The sequence below is a fragment of the Thamnophis sirtalis genome, unplaced genomic scaffold (assembly GCF_051295495.1).
Source record: "Thamnophis sirtalis isolate CommonGarterSnake01/CBP01778 unplaced genomic scaffold, rThaSir2_p1.2 scaffold_1, whole genome shotgun sequence".
In the NCBI taxonomy this organism is placed as follows: domain Eukaryota; kingdom Metazoa; phylum Chordata; class Lepidosauria; order Squamata; family Natricidae; genus Thamnophis; species Thamnophis sirtalis.
This window is the reverse complement of record NW_028261381.1, coordinates 48796169-48815933: the sequence shown is the minus strand read 5'-3', so window position 1 is coordinate 48815933 and position 19765 is coordinate 48796169. Positions and strand designations below refer to the sequence as shown.

The 19765-nt window shown below is 37.0% G+C and overlaps 1 protein-coding gene across 1 annotated transcript in view; it reads right to left on the bottom strand.

Annotated features, from left to right (window-relative positions):
* Positions 1–19765, bottom strand: part of SLC12A8 (solute carrier family 12 member 8) — a 67533-nt gene that overhangs the window by 32614 nt on the left and 15154 nt on the right. The window contains exons 4-5 of the mRNA XM_014073421.2: positions 19295–19486; positions 16210–16441 (exon numbers count right to left, since the gene is read on the bottom strand). Coding sequence (XP_013928896.1) covers positions 16210–16441; positions 19295–19486 — 424 coding nt within the window. The remainder of the gene's footprint in view (positions 1–16209; positions 16442–19294; positions 19487–19765) is intronic.

Below are 19765 nucleotides of genomic sequence, written 5' to 3'. Positions count from 1 at the left end.
GATATTTATTTGCCCAAGATGCTTTAGCAGATTCTACACTGAGCAGAGGGTTGGACCAAATGATGTTTAAATCTTTTTGAACTGTGTGATTAGATGAAACAGTTGAAAAGAAACCCACATGTACTATGCCAGAGATATTTAACACAACATTTTAAATGAAACATAGCAGTAAAATTATATATTTAGAAACGGGAAGTGGATATTCTGGAGTTCAGATACTGCTGAAATAGAATTTCCAAACTTTATCACCTTAGGGAAAGTTCCTCTAATGGCAAAGATGTTTGGGCGATACCATCACTTTCCTATCCAAGTAAAGTTGGCCTCAGTTGTCTGGGCCTGTTGATATCTGGCAGAGGTCAAGAGAATCACAGGGGTCATTTCTATCTCCATTGTTAGACATTGCAAAAAAAGCACCAAAATTGTCCCTATTGTCTTAAATAATGATTACTGAGTCATGGAACCTGAGGCATAGTGACTATTATTCATTTGTGAAGTTTGAAGAAGGGAAACACAGTAAAACTTTATTTTTAGCTCCCTGGGCAAAATTATTAGGATCATACCTCCTCTTGATAAAATATGCAGAACAACTATATTTTATCCCACAGATGTCATCACATCCCAAATCAAAAGCATGATGGGTTTCATTAAAAAGAACACAAGCAATGAGAAATAAACATCCATAATTCCCACTAGCTTTCCTAAGTAAATAGAGGAACTTCCTATTCGTTCTCTAAATCTTACTGGAGGTAAGATTTGTTTTTGCACATATTTAAGAGCCCATATGTGAGGGGGAGGAATGTTGTGTTTTAAAATTTTAGAAAAGTTAGCATTGTGCAGAATAAGTCAGATCTCCAAACTTTGGAAAAGTATGAGATTTCTGTCTACTGATTTGAGAACTTGGAAAATACTTAAGAGGTGAAATCGCTGGCATTGAGCAATGGTTATATGGGGAGAGGTGTTATGTAACTGGAACAAAGATATCCACCATGGTAAGTTCTGTGAAAGCTGGACTTCATCACAGATTACTCAAGTTTTGGGTTGAATTCAAGATAAAGTCAGTTCAAAAGTTAAAGCTTTGCAAATCTTGGCACTGGGGCTATAGTGCGAAACCTAATAACACAACACTGAAAATATTCTGAAAGGATTATCACCATGCCAAGCTGTTCTTATAATGGGTACTTGTGGGGTGGGAAAACGTTAAAACCAAAAGGGGGGCTGTATAGGAGCTTAAATCAAAATTCCAGAGACTGAAGGATAAATACCTGACTCAAGCTTTAAATGTTTTCAGATGCTAGGATGAAGGGATTTCAATTAAAATTGGCATTCAGTATGCATCATATTGGATTTATTTTGTGCTATTCAGCAGTATAATTTCAACTCTTTACAAAGCAGCTCCACAATACATAAGATATTGGTAAATAGAAGTATACCTATGTATGATGCTCATGTCTCTATAACTGAGTATTTTGTTATGCTTTTGAGGGCAAGCAAAGGGTTTTTTATTATGGTTTTCAAATCTTTTGAGATCCTAAATGAGTGATGGAATTTCTGGGCTCTTATATATTAATTAGCGTATGTATTTGGAAACAAGCTTCATAGTGAAGTATTATAATTTTAACCCCACAGTCTGCAAATCAGTGTACTGTGCTACTTTTATGGTTTTGGACAAATTTCCAGGGAAAAGATGATACAAAAGATAATACTGTTCATAAAATCACAATCAATGGGTCAAACCAAGGCTCATCTTATACTTATTTCCTGTTCTACATCTTCAGCCAGATGTTTCTGGGGGTGCTTATAAGCAGAAAATGATTATTACAACATGGCACATTAAATACAAAAACCCCATTGACAAGAATGCAAGATTGCCAGTTCTGTGCACAGATACAGCACTGTAATTAATTTGTCGTAAGAGGCAGAATTTTGAAAGAGAGTGCAGAATGAAGGTTTCTCTTATTGTTCACTTCTGTACAGCAGTGAATTATTCAATTAGTACAGTATTGATTTTGAATTCCAGAGGCCAAGCCGAGCAAAAGAAAATGCATAGAGTTTAGCTAAAATGGCTTATAACAATCTAACAAGGCCGAGCCGTGAGAATAGCAATTCAGCCGCCTCATCTATTGATGAAAAAGAATGTGCTCCCTCAGATGAATGATGTGTTTACCTAAAAGGAAATCTCCACCCTTCTGAAGTACTGACTATTTTTTCCTTCCAAGTTACTGTTTGCTGATTCTGACTGGATCTCCCAACTCTTCCCATTTAAAGCCAACCTCCCCACCCCCAACAAAAAATACACCCCCAGAATCCCTAAAGCTGCATTTCAGGGGGAAGATACTTCATGGCCATCTCAGTTTCTGTCAGTGTGGAAGAAAATGGGATACAGTTGGCTTTGGAGGTTGTTTCTGCATTATTTATATCCAGAGAGGCAATTATTTGCAGCCTTTTCCAGGAGCATCTACGGCTTGCAGTTCAAAGGGAAAACAATCTCTGTACTGTACACAATCCCAGTAGAGTAAAAATGAAACACAATGTTGCTGCATCTTAATTTAGTACATGCAATGTTGTGGATGTGCCCTCCACTTGTTAATGATTGTTTTTCACAAGCACAAAAACTAGGCTGAGCACAAAACTAAAGCATCCCAATAATATCAGACTGCAATCCTATATTCACTTCAGGCAGGCAAGGATAGAGCTCCAATTATGGATTCCATTAAAAGAAAGCAAACTTAACCCTTAGGAGAAGGGACATCTTTCATTGAGAGAGCATGTGCTTCCCTGCAAAAGCACCCAAGCTAAATCCTATGCATATGTCTTCAGGCATATAATACTGGCGACGAGGATGGGATCGTGATTCCGCAGAGCCTGGAAAACAACGCGGAAATCAGAAAAAAACCACATCGGAGAACAAATGGCCAGCATGCACTCAGCAGCAGCAGTAGCCACCGTGAAGCCTTCCATCTACGCCAACTTGAAGGACGAGCCACGCCAACTCCAAGGACGAGCCAAAGACCGCGAAGGCCAACCTCGGCTGGAACTACCTGCCTGTCTGCAGCCGCTGCTGCCATCCATCTCCTCACAGCTTTCTATCTGCCTAATACAAACTGTCTGCAGCTGCTGCTGCCTGGAGCCTCTGCTGCTCCACCTGCATTACAAGGCTGCCTACCTCCCAAGGCCACCTGCCTGCCCAGGAACTTCCACGCTGCTGCCTCCAGGGCCAGCTCCGCTCTCAAACTACCAGCTCCGCTCAGAAACCGCTGCTCCACCAGGGCCTTTTCCTAAGCTGCCTGCCTCTCAAAGAGCAACTCTAGCAACTCTAGCCGCTCATAAGAACACACACCCCCGCAGAAACCACAATTTCAAGTTACCAACAGGCTTGGACTTCTTTGAGTTTCCCTCCATGTACGCTCTCCAGCCTCCTTGACCGGAAAAATCTTCCCTAAGGTCTTGCCAAGCATGCGCAGAGGATGAATATGCAAATAACTGGGGGGGAAGGAGTGAATTGTAAATGTGAACATGGACAACACAAAAAAAAATGCAAATAAATAACACACAAAGCAAATAACTGGGGGGAAGGAGTGTTATATATGCAAATGTTCCCTGTTACCAGCTCTCTGATTGGCTGGTCATTTGACAGTTGCTTTGGGCTCGAGTATAAATACCCTGACAGTTGCAGGGACGTTTTGAATCGCTTGTCATCTCGCAATAAACATCTTACTCTCTGATTCCATGGCTCCTGCGTCTATCCCTCACACATATTTAACAATATGTCTTCAGGCAAGGCAGGAAGACATCTAAGTTCTCAAGAGCTACTAACAGTTGATGGAGATTGGGGTCACAATCTTGTTTCTGTGCAAGAGCCAAGGTGGCGCAGTGGTTAGGGTGCAGTACTGCAGGTCACTTCAGCTGACTGTTATCTGCAGCTCAGCGGTTCTAATCTCACCGGCTCAAGGTTGACTCAGCCTTCCATCCATCCGAGGTGGGTGAAATGAGGACCCAGACTGTGGGGGGTGATATGCTGACTCTGTAAACCGCTTAGAGAGGGCTGAAAGCCCTATGAAGCGGTATATGTCTAACTGCTATTGCTATTGCTAACTCAGTTACTGTTCAATATATTGCCTTAAGTCATCAAACGGACTTTACAAACCACAATGGCTAGATTCATACTAAACCAAAAGCAACCAAGCCACATTACAAGGTAGCATGTGTGAATCCAACTTATGTTTGGCTGGAGTAGAATGGATGTGGTTATACATGTTATGAGTTACAGAATTCAGTTTTTCCACAGTTCTGAATTTGGTATCAGCAAATTAAGAATATTTCATTTATTTTAATTGGCTTATCCAACTAAATATTACATAAAATGTATGGCTGCTAGCAAGGGCAACACATTTTACATTTCTCTTCTATAGTTCGTTTCTTTTTAAATATGTAATAAGTCCTTTCATTCAACTGTTTTGCAACCCTCAGTTCATATCATTGTAGTGACTTGTAAAGGGGAAAGATAGATGAAAACACCATTGATAGAGTGAAAGAGGCAATCTTTCCATTATTGAGTTGTTTTGAATGGTGAGATGAGCAGCAAACAAATTTAAAGTATTGAGAACACAAGAGGAGGCATTTAGTATGTTCCATGCAAAGTAATCGTCAACTAAGAGATAGATGAAACTATAAAGAGGAGTTGAGTTTTGTTTGAAGGCATATTTGTTGTTGCTATCACTAAGCTATGACAATATCTGTGCATTATGCCATAGGTTTCCAGGATAATAAAGCTTTTAGAAAAGCTGAAGAGAGTTTGTGGGCAAATCTGATCATGATCCACATGTTCTGTCTGGACTGTTCCGCCTTTCCTACAATATCTGTAGACCCCTTGAAACCACTCTTCCTTCCTGTTGTTGCTATGTATAAAAAACTATTAGACACACAGAAGCGGGGGCAGTAGTATTACTTTGAGTTGTAAATATGGTGGAAGCATGGAGTCAATAGCACATACACCTATGATGGACAAGAGTTAAGGAACTAAATGTTTCCACATCGCTACTAGATTGTACTGTTTGTGTCATGCTTGCTCTCTTAAGTTAGAGAAATCCAGTCACAATTTTGTTGCACAGAACACTGCATTTGCCAACTGGTCTGCTATTCCCATGGCGGGAGGCATGAGCCCACCACAACCAGTATCATACCACAAAGAGAATTGAAATAAATTATGAAATAAGATTTCATGCCTCTAGATTTGTCCACATATTTCCTTGACTGCGTCAAGGGAAGCTTCATTACATTTGGAATAAAATGTAGCTACTCGATGGATTCTAGAATAGCATGCTATTACACAGATTTTGTGTTTCTTTTTGTGAAATTGCAAAAGGGGAGGGGAGGAACAGTCCACATTGCATTGAAAAAAATGTGGAGTTTGTAGTACTGAATTTGGAGGAGGGGAAAAGTTGGATGAGGAAATGTAGTAATAAAAAAGTGCAAAGAAGTAAAACCGGAAAGGAACAAAACTTTTCAAAGTCTAATCACAGGGCAGTACAGATGGAAAATTTCACAAATACAGAAAGAGATAAAAGTTTAATCAAAACAAATGAAAGAAGACTTAAATGCCAGCTATTTGATCAGCATGATGTAGAAGGTCATAGCTTGAGAACGATAAGGAGCTTTAAAGATATTGTTTGCCCAGCTTAGTTAACTGGACAACTCCCATCCTATGACCAAAGTCTTTTTTCCCCCTAATAGACTTAGCTATCTCATTCCACATCCTTTGAACCTCCCAAATTCTTCTATAAGAGAGGACATTGAGTTCCCATATTTCCATCAAGTCAAATCCCATTTCTACATGAAATGTATTTCTTCAGTATGATTTACAAAGGGAAACATAGAAATTTAAACATATTGTACTGAGTCAATGATGTGATTCTTAGACACATCTTTCAAATGAGGAGGTATGGCAAGCTATTATACATATATTTCTCATATATTTATACAGTAATTATGCAAGCATTGTACTAAAGAATGATGCAGCAATGGGATTCATCTGTTGTATCCTAATTTGTTTTAGTAATTCCTCCAGGACATTCAAGGGAAACTCTACACACTGCACGAAAGTCTACTGCCCTTCATTTATGTTCCCATTCCCATATTCCCTTTCCAGAAAAGGAGATTACTGTAGCATCATCTCTTTTACCATCTTCTTGGGCAGATCCATCAGGCCCTGGTTCAATTCTTTCTACAGAGTTCAAACTACAGGGACATTTTGTAGGCTACACAAACTTTTACTAAAACTCATCCTGATCCTTGAACATTCTTCTTTGTTATTTCATTGTCTTCTCAGTGAGCTTTGGTCCACACTTTTGGCATTTTTTTCAAGATGTCCCTTGGCATATAGCAACATCACTCTGAAGTGTTCCCCTCAAAATAACTTCATAAGCATATTTGGAATCAGAGCACTCCCTAGGTCCACAGGGACAGCATTGTGGAATACTGTATGTTCAAGATTAACCACAGATCTGTGACTGGGTGATATAATAAACTATGATTGATCAAAAGCAGAATCCTCTGAACCTGGTCCCAAAGGAAGATAGGAAAGTTACAGGTACATTATTTCTTGAGTCATTTAAAAGACTTGTATGGCCTCCCATCCTTGAGCGATAACTCTTGACAGCTCACAAAAATAATACAAACCCCAAAAAATCATACAAAAAGTAAAAGCAAAATCCAACAAAAACAGAAACAAGACTGTTGTTTCCAGAGACCAGCTAACCATGGATTGGTGAGACTTCAGAAAATGAATTTAGAAGACATGGACAACATAATGTTGTCTTACTCACTAGTTGTCCTTTTCTGATCCAGTTTTCCAATGTCTTCCAGCACAAGCTATACCAACTTGTCAGTCTAAAGTACATCATATAAAGATGAGGGTACATATGGGGCTCAACCTGCTCTATTGGGCATCTGATATTGCTGCAGGTAGGCAGACATTCCTCTTTCCTGTTAGTGGCCTCTTGATTTTCAGGACCATTTTGTGGGTGAGCAAGTCAGGTCTCTCCCAATGCACAAAAAGTCATTTAGTTCTCTTGCCTAACCTATTGGTGGTAAGAAAAATAGAGACAGGGAAAGAAGCATGCCATCCCTTGTCCATCTGACCTTGGTCTGGTACTTTGCAGTATATGCTTCTCTGGACGTCCCTTATTTTCCTGAAGTTTCTTTACTTCAGAAAGAATTTAACCTGCCTCCCTATTAAGTCCAGAGCCCAATTTAAGTTTTTGATACTAGCATTTAAAGACTATGGTTACCCGTTTCCACTACCTGTCCCAGCTCCTATCTTGGCACAATCCTTTTGTTCAACACAATCAATCAATCAATCAATCACTGTGAAGTTTCTTTCGTTCTGAATGAAAGAATGTATACATATAGAATGTAGCAACATGTGAAGAGGGTTTCACATGTTGCTCTATTCCATATGTCATACATTTCAGAATTTGTGTCCTGGGTTATAGAATTCTCTTTCCACCACTATTCCAGTTACACAAAGGTTGAGGACCCTTAAGAGAGATCTGAAGAAAAAAAAGACAGATGGAGAAAAGCAGTTGTGATGAAGGTTGAGGACAACAATTAGTAAGATAAGATGGAAGTGTAGTTTTGTGGTAGACGGGGACGCTGGTGCCAATTTTCTGATCTATCAAAGCACTCTTAGCAGGAAACTCACTTCCTTGTCATTCATGGCAACAGAAGCTAGAAGGAAGAGGGAAGTCTCATCTAATGAAGAGAGGAGGAATGTTGAAAGATGTGCTAGAGAATGGCTTCTTTGGTTCTAGTTCTCCCATCCATGGAGAAGCATCAGCAGAAGACCTGCAGGCACCACAGAAGATCCCCTCCCCCTCTTCTCCATCCCCACCTTTCTTCTTGTGCAGATAGCAACTTTGCTTCTAGTTTATTTTCTGCTGGCTCCAGCACTCACTGGATAATAGCACTCCACAGCTGCCAAGCAGAAAAACATTATGGCCATTTGCACAAGCTTTGGGTAGATAATTTAAAGGTCTATTATACATTCAACTTAACCAGTAGAAGTTCACTTAGCAGCACTAGTTTAATCCGGCAAATTTTGTGAATTATGATTTGCCTTGATTTCCAATTATGCAGCCGATGAAATTTTACAGACGCTGCAATTCCCATTTTTGCTTTTGATTACAACTACTGTAACAAGATCAAAAAGCAAAATGATAGACAAGGCTAATCAGTAGTAGTAATGAGAATGATACATCACATTTTAATATTTTGGCCAGCCAAAGATACAGTATTATGATGCTGGTAAATTACACTCATTAATTCTCCACTTTCATCCCTGCTACTTCATAAATAGGTAATCAGGGTTTTTTTCAATGTTTCTTTGAACTATCTACTCCAGACATTCTGCAGGTTTTCCTAGGCCCGTTGTTGTAAGCCCCCCCAACAATGTTATCATTTTAAAAAAAGAATAGTCTGCATTACAAATCGGACTCCAGACTTATTGGCAGATAACCAGTTAATAAATTTCTTAGCCAGACTGTTGAATAGACTGGCCTATGGTCAAGAGTGATGTCACATCAATTCAATGCACTATAATTGGAAAAATGTGGGTGGAAGCAAGCAGGGTGGGTTTTCATAAATAAAAGATCACATTAGCAATCTCCTGATCTGTTCACCCATAGTGTCTACTTTATACAGTCGTTGGGTGGAAATTCTGCTGCTGGTTGGAGTCGATAATTTTGTAGCACCCATTTCCAGATGCATTTAAGCAGAATAGCAATAGCACTTAGAATTATATGTTGCTCAATAGTGGTTTACAGCATTCTCTGAGCAGTTTACAATGTTAGCATATTTTGCCCCATGGCTGTCTATGGAGATTCTCAGTCATCCAGGTCATGGTTGTCCCAAAGTTGCTTTTTAAAGAGGCAACTGGACATTCTGGTTTTTCTTTGAAGGCGTTTCACTTCTCATCCAAGAAGCTTCTTCAGCTCTGACTGGATGGTGGGGAATAGAAGGATTTATACTCCTTGCAGACAGCTGCTCATTATGACAAATAATTATCAGCTTTTGGAAAACCTCATAATAAGTTTAGAATAAAAGAGTCTCCTGATTATTTCAAATTGACCTATGAAAACATAAAATAGTCTCATTTCTTTGTATCCTTAAGATGGCTTTCTTTATAACCATAAACTTCCCAAAACTTATTTCCATCTCTTAATGTTATTTTCTTCATTGCTGTAGAACACTCGTTATACCAGCTCTCCTTTTCTTCTTCCTACCACTAGAACTTAACTTTTATGTGTTGATTCCCAGGACAATATTTGAGCCTTTTGGGGGTCAGTTCAACATGCCACTTTCAGACACAAGGACATTCAGCCAATTATTACTCAGAGTTTCAAAAATGTCCTTCCAATCACTTGGCCAGTGACTGGATTCACATGTCACACTATGTCTGTGATTTTTATCACAGTTAACTGAATAAATTACAATTTGCTGACTTTATATAAGTTAATCATACTTTCCAAGTGACCATTCAGAATATTTAATTTTCACCCAATGTACTGAGACACAAATAAGCGATCATAGTATGGATTCTCACAATGGTAAACCAGATACATTTAGACCAACAAGGAGATATTAATGTAGCTCCAGTTATGAACTGCTGAATACATCCAGATGGGTGTTAACATGCAATCTACTAATCCTTAAAACAATACAAAAATATGCTGGAATAAAATTTGTGGCCCTGATTATCGATCTCTTTTCTGCCACAGTATCAGTAGTTTTAATGCAGGACAAGATACTGTAAGGTGAATTCTCCTGCGTTTGTTGCCTCTCCATTAATATTAGCCAGTGGGGAATAAACCATTTGATAGCTCTGGTTAACTTGGGGCTTAAACTAGACTCTGCAGGGGTGTTAAACTGGTGGCCTGCAGGCGAGATGTGTCACATACAAGACACGTCCACCCCAGCTCCATGAAGGGAAAAAACATAATGAAATGTCATGTGACAGCAACGTGACACCACGGGTTGACACCCATGACCTAGAGGAAGAGGCCAGTTTGGGATCAGAGTTACACAGGTGATTTGTGGGTAGATGTGAGCTACCTGATGAACACAGAAGAGGCAATCCTCTTTTAACAGGCAGACTCTACCCTATCTTTGTGAAGAAGTCGAATAGTGTCAAATTATGTGAACATCATGAGAAGGACATGGCATATAAAATGGTTCCCAGGAATGAGAGGATGAACCTTAATTTTAAAAAGTCTCGTGTTCTTTTAAATATAAATATGAAACAGTTTGCTTAGGACAGGGGTGTCAAACTCGCACCGTCATGTGACGTATCATGACTTTTTCCCCCTTTACTAAAATGAGGGTGGGTGTGGCCAGTGTGTGACGCATCTGGCACGTGGACAAATTTGACACCCCTGGTTTAGGATGATCAAATATGTATATAAAGCTACGCCAAGTTATGTAGAAGAGAAATTGCATCTATTTGTGAAGAATGTTGTTCCTTTTATATATAACTCCTTCTTTTCAGCAGAAGAATTTAAACTTTGCTTTATCCCTATGACTTAAAAGAAATTTCCTTTTTTTTAAACAGTATATAAGCCTAGCTTTATAAGGAACCTGGCTCAAATTCACCGTGCTGTTTTCTGCAGAAGCTTTTCTACTTTTTCTCCGTCTTCCTTTTCAAGTGTAACCTTCAAACAGCTTAACTGAAGTACTGTTGAAACAAATATCCTACACTTGCTGTTTGCACAAATTCAATATTCTCCAGACGTTCACTTAATCTGGGGAATGGGCTTGATTTTTGCTGCTGCTGGTAGCTATTATAAGGTCATAACCACTGCTGGAAAAGAAAGCCCTGGAGCTTTCAAAATTTGCCTTCCCGGGTCCAACCCTTATTCAGGAGAATATCTAAGTTTTTCCATTTATTTTTATTTTTGTCCCACTTCTAGCTGCTGCTTTTCCAAAACCAGACTACCTTACAGCTAAAAACATGAGGAAAGTTGTTAAAGTGTGCAGCAACCAATAACAGAGTCTGCACCTAAGCATAGCCTGTCTAGCAATCACAGAAGCTGACACAAAATACAAACAGCAAAACCAACAAAATCTCTTGTGAGCACGTCACAACTACTCAATGCACCAAGAATGAACGTTTGATGACTAAATGTTTCAGAGAGGCTTATAACATATTGAAAGTAAGGATCATAAAGTTATGTATTATGTATAAAAGTTCAAAATGGTCTGCAGGAAGATAATAAAGAACTGTCTCCTAAGGGTTGTTGCACCACTCATTCAGGGGTGGACTTGTGTTCTTATGCTCCTCCAATTCTGAACCCACTGAAAAAAGAAGTAACAATGAGTGAAAAATGTTAACATTTAAAGCCTGGGACACAAAGTCTTCCTCCTGAAAAATGTTTTCCAACAAGATCTGGAGGAATTACCAGTACTTTTCACACACAATATGTGGAAAAATGTACATATCCCAAGACATGATCTTGATTCTTTCCTATTTATTCTATGGAATAGCCATGCCATCATTTCAAGATATAGCAATCCGAGTCAGACCTATTACTAAACAGCAAATCATGGCTTACAATCCACAACTATTGGGTTCACCTATCATGCTAAATGAACATTAAAGCCAACTCAGTAGATGTTTTGTTTTGAAATGGACTAAGAAGGTAGCTGTGTGGAGATCTGTATTTACTCTAACATGCCTTAAAACAAGAATCATTTAATTCTAGATCTCTAAAGCTACAAAGTTTTGAGACTGAGGAACTTTTATAGGGAGCCAGGGAGACCCCATCAGAGAATAAACCTACAATGAAAAATATGTGCTTGACTTCAACTTCTAAAAATAAAAATCAGCAAAGGGAAGGAAGTGACTGAATCTGGGATAATACTGATGTGTGTGTGTCTGTGTGTGTGTGTTGTGTTTGGGGAAATGGGAGTGATACAGCTAGGAAACTCCACCCAAGCCTAATCACGTAGCGAATTTCATTTGAGATCTATAAAGGGGATGTGTACAAGTTTGTGTGCTTTTTGACATATGAAGACTAAAGGGAGTACTACAACATGATTGTTTTAGGGTGATTAATTTTAATCTACCACATTTCTTTGTGCCTTAGATATAACCTGATTATCAGTTACAGCTATACAGGGTTTTTTCTTTCTAAAGAACACCACAATTTATTTATTTATTTATTTATTTATTTATTTATTTATTTACTTACTTACTCACTTACTTTTTATTTATTTATTTATTTATTTATTTATTTATTTATTTATTTATTTATTTATTTATAACACTTCTTAACCACCTTTAATACTTTTTATTAGTATTACCACATAAGCCATAATGCATTTTTTTTCTAAAACAAGCAATAGAAAACTACTGCAAATAATTAAAGCCAAGAATAACAACATGGGGAGAGAGGACAAAATTTTACTGTATTATAGCAATCACTCAAGCTGTATATCACAAACTTTTCTCTCGCATTGGTTTCTGATATTTTTTAACATTTCTTGCACATTTGATCAAGATCTTTTTCTAAAAAGTCTATATATGTTTAATACCTTTGACATTCAAATGACATAGAGAGAAAAGGTAAGGTATGTATTAAGAATGTTTTCAAATACCCATGAAGAGCATTTATATGAGGTATCTGAAAATCAATACTTAGATACCGCATAGAGGATGTTTCTGGTATTTCAGGACTTCCCAAATCATAGTTTAGGAACAGTAGAGAAAGAATACTTTGAATGGGAGGAAGAACGGATCTATGAATTACAATAGAATCTCATGTTTTAAAAAATGAAATTTTAGACAATCAGTCAACTAATCACTGCCTACATCCTGATCAAAGGCAAATTAAAAGGCTATTTAGTCCATGAAATTATGTGAAAAGCATCATAAGCATCTTCTTGTTTACAGTGGCTTAACACACTAGAAATCTTTAACACAGTCAGTCCCTTTTGGTGGTGCTATATTGCCAGTTTTCAAAAATGTAAAGGTTGCATAAGGATGTTCTTGCTTTGTTCTATTGTATTTCTTACTTATTCTTTGGCTTAGTTTCAGTTTACAATGCCTGTGGCATTCTTAGTTTCTGGTTTAAGGATGCTTCTCAGAATTATTTTTTTAAGAGAATGTTTTTAACTATCATAGCCAAATCATAGCAGTAATAGTTGCAGCAGTAGAAGAAATCAGTTCTTTTTTCATAATTTTCCATTCTTCAGCCAAATGAAACTGAGGCTCAAACTCCTTGAACTTATAAGTTATGTACATTCCAGGTGCATCATACCTGCTGGAGGGGTTCTGAACCAACTTAAAAAGAACTTGGTGCTATCCTCTGGGCATCCTTTCTGTAATCTACCATTTAGGACTAAATCCTGTACAGAGCATAATGATAATCAAGACTGATTAAAAATTCTAACTGCAATCTGAGAAGCACAAGAAATAACCAAATGTATTTAACAAGACGACGAAAAGCAAGCAAGCAAAAAGAAAATGGATCTTGTGGGAACACACTGCAGCATTTTTGGTCTCAGAGCTACTTTCAAAAGTTCTAGAATGAAAATTAGTTACAGATATGTATTCCGAGTTGAAATTCGGTAAATTGAGCAATAAATGATCTTAGGGGGATATGTAGTCAATATTAAGTGACCTTACATTGGCAAAGAAATTTCAGTTATGCTCTCATAGGAGAACATAATCTTTATTTATCCAAAAATAAGTCTAACTGTGCTCAGTGGGCCTTATTCATTAAAAATGATTAAGGTTACTACCTAAGGAAGCAAATACCTCAGCTGCCTTTTAAAAAATGTAAACAAGTGTTAGGTAATTCTAAACTATGTGATCCAGGCTACGATGCCATTGAGATTTTCTTCTGAGTTGACTCACAACATATGCATTGTTAAAAATTCTCTCCAGATGAAGAGATGAGAATATTTGCAAGTGACTCATCGTCCTGTCCTAGTTTTTAGATTTTTATATCAGTGTAGATAATAAATGAATGCAAAGCGAAGAAAGAAAGAACATTTCACTGTTAAAAAGCTGAGGTAAAAGAATTTGAAGATAAAGTGACACCTTCTGTTTAGTTGTGTAACTACATTTACTTTTACATGTTTGAATTTAATAACTAAAAACTGTATATATAGTTGTAATATGTTTTTCAGAATATGCCTCTTTAAATATACCAATGCTCCCTCTTCATTTTGCTTGACCATGATAAAGAAATAAATTCCAATTGCATAAATGGAACTGGTATGATTAGAATAAATAATAAATTGCCACTTAAGCATAAACAGATTTGTAGCAGTGAATCTGATACTAAAGCAATCAATCTATATACATTTACTGATGATTAAATCCTATTGTTGGGGATTTACCTAGGAAGAAGTTCTCTGAATCTGGACAACAGATTTTCAAGTTGGTAAACACTGCCATATATGATAACCTCATTTGCAGCAGCTTAACTAAAGGCTGAAAACTAATGCTCTGCTTTTTGTATAGTGAGAAATAGCCAGCTTTAGATCTACTAAGTCAAATGCTAACTCCCAGAACAGCCTAAGTTGAGCCTAGAAACAATGTCAGTCTAGATCTGATATATTGCATCAAAAGTGATATATTTTACATTCCAATAGAAGATAATATGTGGACTCAGGATTGAGTCCTCAGTACCCTGTGAATCTGGTTTGATTGCTTGCACTATCTGACTAGGTAACATCATCAATGCTAATGAGTGTAAGATTTGATTGCTGTCTATATATTGTAGCTTGCCCTGGCAGTGTTGTTTTCTTGGTGAATGTAGTTCCTTGATTATTATTTTCTGCTCGATTATTTATCTGATGTTAATCCCTGTTTATTTGGGTGTAGGATGCTGGAGAGCATGTGTTCAAGTCATTTTGTTTCCTTCTTAGTTTTTTTATTGTCTCTTTTAAATGGTGTGTTTATAAAATGAAAACGTGTTGGTCCAATTACCATCATTAAGCGAGAACTATCTACACTTTAGTTGATGCATTTCCAAATCATATTTCCATTCTTTACAGTCACATATTGCTACCTCATATTCAGTTTGCAATCAATTACTATTCTGTGATCTTTTAGAAGCCACATATCCTTCTCTAATACTTGTGGACTTGATCTTATCAAACAATCACATTTACACTGTCAACTTTATTTTTCTTATACAAAATTCCTCAGCCTCATATTCCCAGCCAACAAAAGTACTATGCAGCTTCCTTTAGTTTTTCATAAGTAGAATTTATAACATTATGATTCTGAAACATACAGTGCTCAACAATGCTTGGAAAGGCTATGGGGGGAAAAACCAATTGGGAAGTGACTTTTGGGGAGAAAATAGAGCCAAGAAGACAGGTTGCAATATGGAGCAGGTACAATTTGCAAGTGAAGCAGTTAATAGGTTGACCAGATGAAGTGTCTGGATAGATCCAGCCCTGAGTTTCATTAGGCCAAAACAGCTGTGGATGGGTGTATCTGTTTAAATAACCTTCTGAGTCATTCTGTTTTATAATTTTCTTCAGCTCTAAATTTCTCAAGCACCCAATGAAACTCATAATAATTTACTCTGAGTATTTAGACATAATCATTTCATCCAAAATTGCTAGGAGGGGGGTAGTCCTCGATTGGTTATTTTCTTCCATTACTTAATTGCATGGCCACTTCAATTCAAGTGAATTGATTTTGGTTCCTTTCTGTATAGTAATACGTCAGACTGAATTGTAAAATACTTTAAAGATTACAAAAAATATATTTATTAATTGCCCAGCACATTTTTAAAAAATCACTTTCAATCAGTTATTTTAAAAAACCTGAAGATGGTAAACATATTTACCTAATACACTATTTATTATTACTTAATAAATAATAAACATGTGTACCTAATGCATAGGAAAACGTCTATTGTAAAGGTGTTCCTTTGTGATTGTGAGAGGGAGACCATAAACCAATCTCTCTTTCCCTCTCCCTCCCTCCCTCCCACCCTCTCTTCCTCTGTGTGTGTGTGAGAGAGAGAGACCATAAAAATATATGTCTTGTGTAAACTTAAAGAAAGACAGACTGTGGCTTTAGAAATATTTTTTCATATTAGTATATTTAATCAACAGATAAATAGATAAACACTTATTTCATTCATACGTTAAGATGGTTATCTTGATTTGGAAGAGTCAGAAAAAGGTTACCTGGACTGAGGTGTGTGAAAGATCCAATGACAAAATCCAGTGTGGAAACAGCCAGGAGAAAGAGAAGTAGCAGCTGAAGTCGTATTATCCATTTCACCCCAGCCAGGTTAATTCCAAGCAAGGCCAGCAGAACTACAAGGGAGATGCCTCTGATTGCCCAAATGTTAGTGAAGTTCAGGAGGCCAGAGATGGATTCAGCAAATCCAGTAATATACATAGCACCTGCAACACACTGAATAACATTTTTATCTGTGAAGAGTCTAAACTGTTTGAACTGGAGGATAATGAATATGTTATTTATTTTTATCTAAAAAAACATTATTTGGAAGCTCTGCCACTCAGGCTTCAATAGGAAGAGAAAACTCAGAAGAGGATACAAGATTCTCAGGGAGGTCAAAGGTCTAATGTGGGTTCTATTAATAACAACACTGAGAAAATATAAAAACTAGAATGTTAACAAGATAAGCCAACTAAATCTGATTTTCTGTATTTTTTTTTCATTTAGGAAAGAGATTTGTGTTTTGGCCATTAATAACAATTACAAAAGTTAATTCCAGATTCTGACTCAATTATATCCCTCTATCAACTTACATAACCCATGGACAAGTCGATTTCTACCCTCATCCCCAAATGGAATATCCAAAATATTGTTTGTACAGTAGGAAGAAGAGGAAGCAAACAGTAAGTACTGATAGTTCTTAATAATAATCATTTGGCATATAGAAGGTTTTTTTTTAAGCGATACTCTTGGAGAACATAGTATATATAGTCTGAAAGTTGACTCTGGCTAAACACTGAAACAAACTGAGAAAATATTTATCTCACTGAATATCACTCACAACATTGAATGTTGTAAACCAGGGATGTCAAACTGGCAGCCCAGGGGCCGGATGCATCACACACACAGGTCACACCCACTCCAGTTCCGCAAAGGCAAAAAATGTCACAATATGTTATGATACATCACATGACGCGATCAAGTTTGACACCCGTGCTGTAAACAAAGGCATCTAGTGGGGATGAACTATCCAAGGCTAATCAGAAACTTATTTTAAACAAACAAAAATCTGAAAAACCCATTCCTTGATAACCTCCTAGGTGTAGTAATATTTGAAAGATGTTGATGAGTCAGGTTGATTCACTTGTAAAACTAGGAAGTACCAATTAATAAAGTAGAATGGTTTTCAGAATATTTTAATTATATCTATACATAAAACATTATGATGCTATGGACAACTCTTCTTCTGGTGACTGCAGTACATTTAAATTATGGCACTAAAATATTTTCCTAAAATTCTTAAACTCTATAAATCTACTTCCAAAGTTATGCCAATGGTGTTTTTAAAGATAAATACAGCAGCATACATGTGAAAAATATTCTAGTAAAGAGTCACATCTTGCATAAACTTTTGTCATCTTTTAAATTGTTAGTCATATAGTAATCAATGGGTGGCACTAATAAGAACTGTTTCTGCATTTAAATATTATGATGAGTATTAATTTCATGCTCGGTGCTGATCAAAATTAAGGCCTCAGAATAAATAGACTAAACTGGCTGAAACTAAACAAGTATAGGTCTCATCTGTGGTATGAATGGGAAACCAGAGTAAAAATGTATCCTCATCTAGGTTTTTTGATAGAAGAAAGATGAAGTATTAGACTACTATGAGACTGTCTACCACAATTTTTTTGAGTGGGTGGTTACATTTGGAGTTTTAACAGTATGGTATGGCAATGGCTACCATGTAAGGATTGCTTCTCCTCAAAAAGGCTGCTATGATGTTACAACATTAAAAATTTACCAAAAGGCATACTAGTGGGACTATGTCCTAGTTTGACCGAGCACTCAGATGAAGCTAGCTAATGACTGGTAGTGTATTCACAGAGAAAGGACATCAACAAGCTGTAAGAACAACAAAGCATGGCCAGGACCCTGGAGAGCTCACTGCAGGAAGTTAAAAGCTAGGTAAAAGCAGTTGTTCCATACATTCCCAACATGTAATTAAAGGATTAGAAGGCTGGAAGTGTCATCCTTTGCTTGATAAAGAGCCCCTGGTTCTATCTGACATCTGAGAAACATGCACATCAGGTGAGTCAGTGTAGAAATTTGGAGCTTCTTCTGAATTGGGCTGACACGGAATTCATCATCATACTCAGTAGCTTCTTAAGAATCTTGCTGGGAACCTGATTTTGGGGTTGCCACAGATTATTCCTTTAAGCCCTGGATATACTGTACATTACCAATGAATATTAAATTATAGCTGCTCACTGTTTTTATTTTAAAAAAATTAGATGTAAGTGAGGCATTCAAATAAATAAAAATTAGACTGAAGGTTAACATTTTGCAACATGCTAACTTCCTATTTTTCTTTAATTGAATATTTTTTTAAAAAAAATCAAAGTAGAAAGAAGCTGGAACTGCCAATGAAAATGTCCACAAAGAATATATTATATATTAAATAACAGTGTACTAAATAAGAATGTTGACTAAATAGATTCAGTTTTTAAGCAGATCACCAACGATTAGAATTCTCAGGTGAAAAATTACAAGTTATGGGGATACAGTGTAATTGTTAAACATGGTAATTTGGATGTGCTTCATTTCATTTGAGTTTTAATGTTTACATTTACTTAAATTTCATTTTGTGAAAACTTTGGGATTTAGTAAATAATGTAATATTCTTTAAAGTTTTTCAAATGTTCTTTCGGGACATTTCTTCGAACAATACCTGGTATCCAAGGCTTGGAGTAAGAATAATCTTAAATTAAAAGACATCCCATGCATAGATCATATGCAAATCCCCACTTTACTTTCCAGGCTTTCAAAGGGCAGGTAGCATTCGATTCATATTGCATCAAGTTTTCCAATAAAGAAAAACTGTATTTTAGAAAGTCACAATTAAGCAAGATTAATTTTCATCACACCCCAGAGTTTTCAAATCAGAACTCTCTCTCTCTTTTTTTTGGGGGGGGGGGTATCTGTTCAATTAACACAAAACGTTTGGATATTATTGCCCTGAAAGGAAAATTTAATGGGGCGGGGAATTACATTAATATACATATATTCAGAAAATAGCATTCTTACCTGACCAAAAATATAAAGTAGGCCAATAGTCCCTCCAACCTGACCTCCAAGGACAGTGGAAATCATTGAATAGACTCCTCCATTTCCAATGCTACATCGTTCGCAAACTCCAATGCCAGACAAGACGGTTACTAAGGCGACCATGATGACAAAGGACACCAAAAACATGCCCAATAGAATTCCAGTGTTCCCCTGAAATGGAAGGGGAGGGTTGAAGCAAAAAAAGAATACGATGTATAAATTAATAACTACAGTACACTAGGAGCAAACCATTGGGGGAAGATGGCTGATATATAATCCATAAGTGAATTCACTGAAGTTACTTCAAAGAGAAAGACTACTGTTTGTTATCAATGAATTAATGCCCAAGATTAGTTTGCACACTGATCCCATGCCACTTCTCCCTGTACTGAATTGTACTTTCATAATGAATCAGGATATCCAAAGTGGTAGGGATTCTTTTAAGACTAA